Below are 2,509 nucleotides of genomic sequence, written 5' to 3'. Positions count from 1 at the left end.
TTAATATGAGTGGAACTACGTAAGTCAGTGAAGCAGATGTCATTAAATAATTAAAGTGTACAAGTGCAGTACGGGAGTACTACAGAAGGCAATCTCTGATGGATCCACGGTTATCGTTTGTATCGCACGCGCCCCGTGTGTCGCGTGAGAGTTCGGCCCGTTTCCCGAGTTATTACGACGTTCGTCGTTTTGTTTTTTGTAACATACCGCGATTGTATGCCCCGTCTTATTACAATACGTGCAGGTGTCGCGTGAATTTTGATTAGTGTTACCGCTTGGCGGTCGCGTATACGTTTGATTATTCAACCTACATTGTGACGAAAAATGTCCTTCGCGATTACACGTAAAACATCGCCTAACATTAAAATTATTGTTCCTAGAATTTTGTACTTGATTATTATTCCTACCTCGGAAACTGTTATTGTTACGATACGATGTATTTTGATTATTATTTTGACCGCGGTTACTGTTATAATTATTGTTATATTTATTTGATTGCTTATTGTATTCATTATGGGTTGCTCTAAAAATATCTTGTACATTATTATATGTTCGTATGTTTTTATCGGCTACTAATGCTACTTGCATTGCTTGGTCAAGAGAATTTGGATTTTTAGTTTTCACCTCAAATTTTATTTCGTTGGGTAACCCGTTAATGTAACTAACCATAGCTTGCTCTTTAATATTCTCACGTAATACTATTGCTTCGGACGACGGTTTACCTACGGCTACTGCGTCGCATAATTTTTGGAATATTTCTTCTACGCGGTTATTATATGCTTGAATCGTCTCATCGTTTTTAAATTTTATTATGTTAAGTTCAATTTGTAAGTTCGCGGCACCATAAGGTGATTCGAATGCGTCTAATAATAATTTTTTAATGTCGTTCCATTCTTTAATTTCTTTATATCTAGTAACATTGAAAGCTCTACCAGTTAATTTAGTCGCGGTTATCATTTTTAATAGTAACGGTAATTGGTCGGGATCTACTGAATCAATTATAGTTTCACATGCGTTTATGAACGGATACATTTCGGTTTGTCCTGAATATTGGGGAATCATATGTAAAGCGTCAATGACTTTTAATGTGGGGACTTTAGATGTTGCCATTTTCTTAGTTTTTACTGTTCGCTTAGCTGGTATATACTCGGTATGAATAATATTTTTATTACTCCTTAATCTTACATGTACTTTTAGTAGGGTTATTTTCAAATTCGTCTAAATTAATTAATCTTAAACTTTTATTTAATATATCGTCTACTGGTTTATTAATTTTATTTAATTCTAATTTATCCTCTTCGATTAACCTATTTATTTCTTCGTCATTAATTAATTCACTATTACTATCACCTAAATTAATATCTAATATATTATCGTTTTCTAAAATATCAATTATCTTATCTAACGTTTCTTTAGCGAGTACCTCAAACTCGTCAACAATAACTTCGGCGTTCTCTCCCTGGGAACCCGTATTCATTAATTTAAATATTTATTTCTCATCAAAATAAAATCTCAATATACTCTTCAAAAAATATATAATCTTCAAAATTCTCAACACAAAAATACTTTTCACTTCAGTATAATTCAAAATTCTCAATAAAACACAAAAATACTCTTTAATTCAGTATAATTCAAAATTATCAATAAAACACAAAAATACTCTTTAATTCAGTATAATTCTCAATAAGACACAAAATTCTCTTTACTTCAATAAATCACAATATAATAATCCCAAAATAATCTCAATATAATTCACAAAATAATCTCATAATCTCAATATAATCTCAAAAAAACTCTCAATATAACTTTTTATTTAACTCCCAAAATAATAAAAAAAAAAATGAAATAATAAAAAAATAATAAAAAAAAATAAAATAATAAAATAAAAATGGAAAAAAGACCTTCCTAATTACGATGGACAAAATGACCAAAGGAGACGGTTATATAATTTATGCTTACAAAATCGCTGTATTCATTCCGTAGCTTGATTTTCTCGCCGTTGTTTTGAACTGCAACAATGTGTTCGATTTCCCCAGAGTTGTTGAAAAGACGTCTCGATCCAACGATGGTTCACGTGAGTGAAGTTGCCTCTGTTGATAGAAGTTGACGGTACCAAAATATGTTTAGAAATATTTTTAAGTTGTCTTCTTCTTGGAAATCAATCCTACCGACTGCTCCAATTTTTCTGTTGCGTCCCTTATGTCAACGTCGATTCATATATCAACGTAGAAATAGAAATACTAATGCTTGCAAGTTAAAAGATTAAGTCTTTATTTAATACAATTAACTCGTACAAGAATACAATTTTATAAGCACAAGATGGTGTGAGTGGTGTTACGACCTGCCTCTGAAATACTGATAGACGAGACCGTGAGTGGTGTTACGACCTGCCTCTGAGCGTCTCGAATATCCCTAACCGTCTGCTGAGCTCTTGCCCTGGTCTCCCTTATATATGGTTAACCGTCAAGAGTGGTGACTGGGGAGGTGGTGACTTCCGATGACCTAAAGG

At 32.6% G+C, this 2,509-nt stretch overlaps 1 protein-coding gene across 1 annotated transcript; it reads right to left on the bottom strand.

Annotated features, from left to right (window-relative positions):
- Positions 1 to 42: 42 nt before the first annotated feature.
- LOC112592898 (putative uncharacterized protein DDB_G0277255) lies at positions 43 to 1,156 on the bottom strand. Its single transcript, XM_025337061.1, has one exon. The coding sequence runs from the start codon at positions 1,108 to 1,110 to the stop codon at positions 43 to 45; it is 1,068 nt and encodes a 355-aa protein (XP_025192846.1). The 5' UTR covers positions 1,111 to 1,156.
- Between the last annotated feature and the right edge of the window lie 1,353 nt (positions 1,157 to 2,509).

Source organism: Melanaphis sacchari, unplaced genomic scaffold (genome assembly GCF_002803265.2).
Source record: "Melanaphis sacchari strain LSU unplaced genomic scaffold, SCAv2.0 Contig199_pilon_pilon, whole genome shotgun sequence".
Lineage (NCBI taxonomy): Eukaryota > Metazoa > Arthropoda > Insecta > Hemiptera > Aphididae > Melanaphis > Melanaphis sacchari.
The sequence above is the reverse complement of the archived record's forward strand: the minus strand, read 5'-3'. Positions and strand labels throughout refer to the sequence as shown.

Bases quoted from the DNA above. Each gene is read 5' to 3' on its own strand.
- LOC112592898 (XM_025337061.1), bottom strand. From the start codon at position 1,110: ATGGCAACATCTAAAGTCCCCACATTAAAAGTCATTGACGCTTTACAT.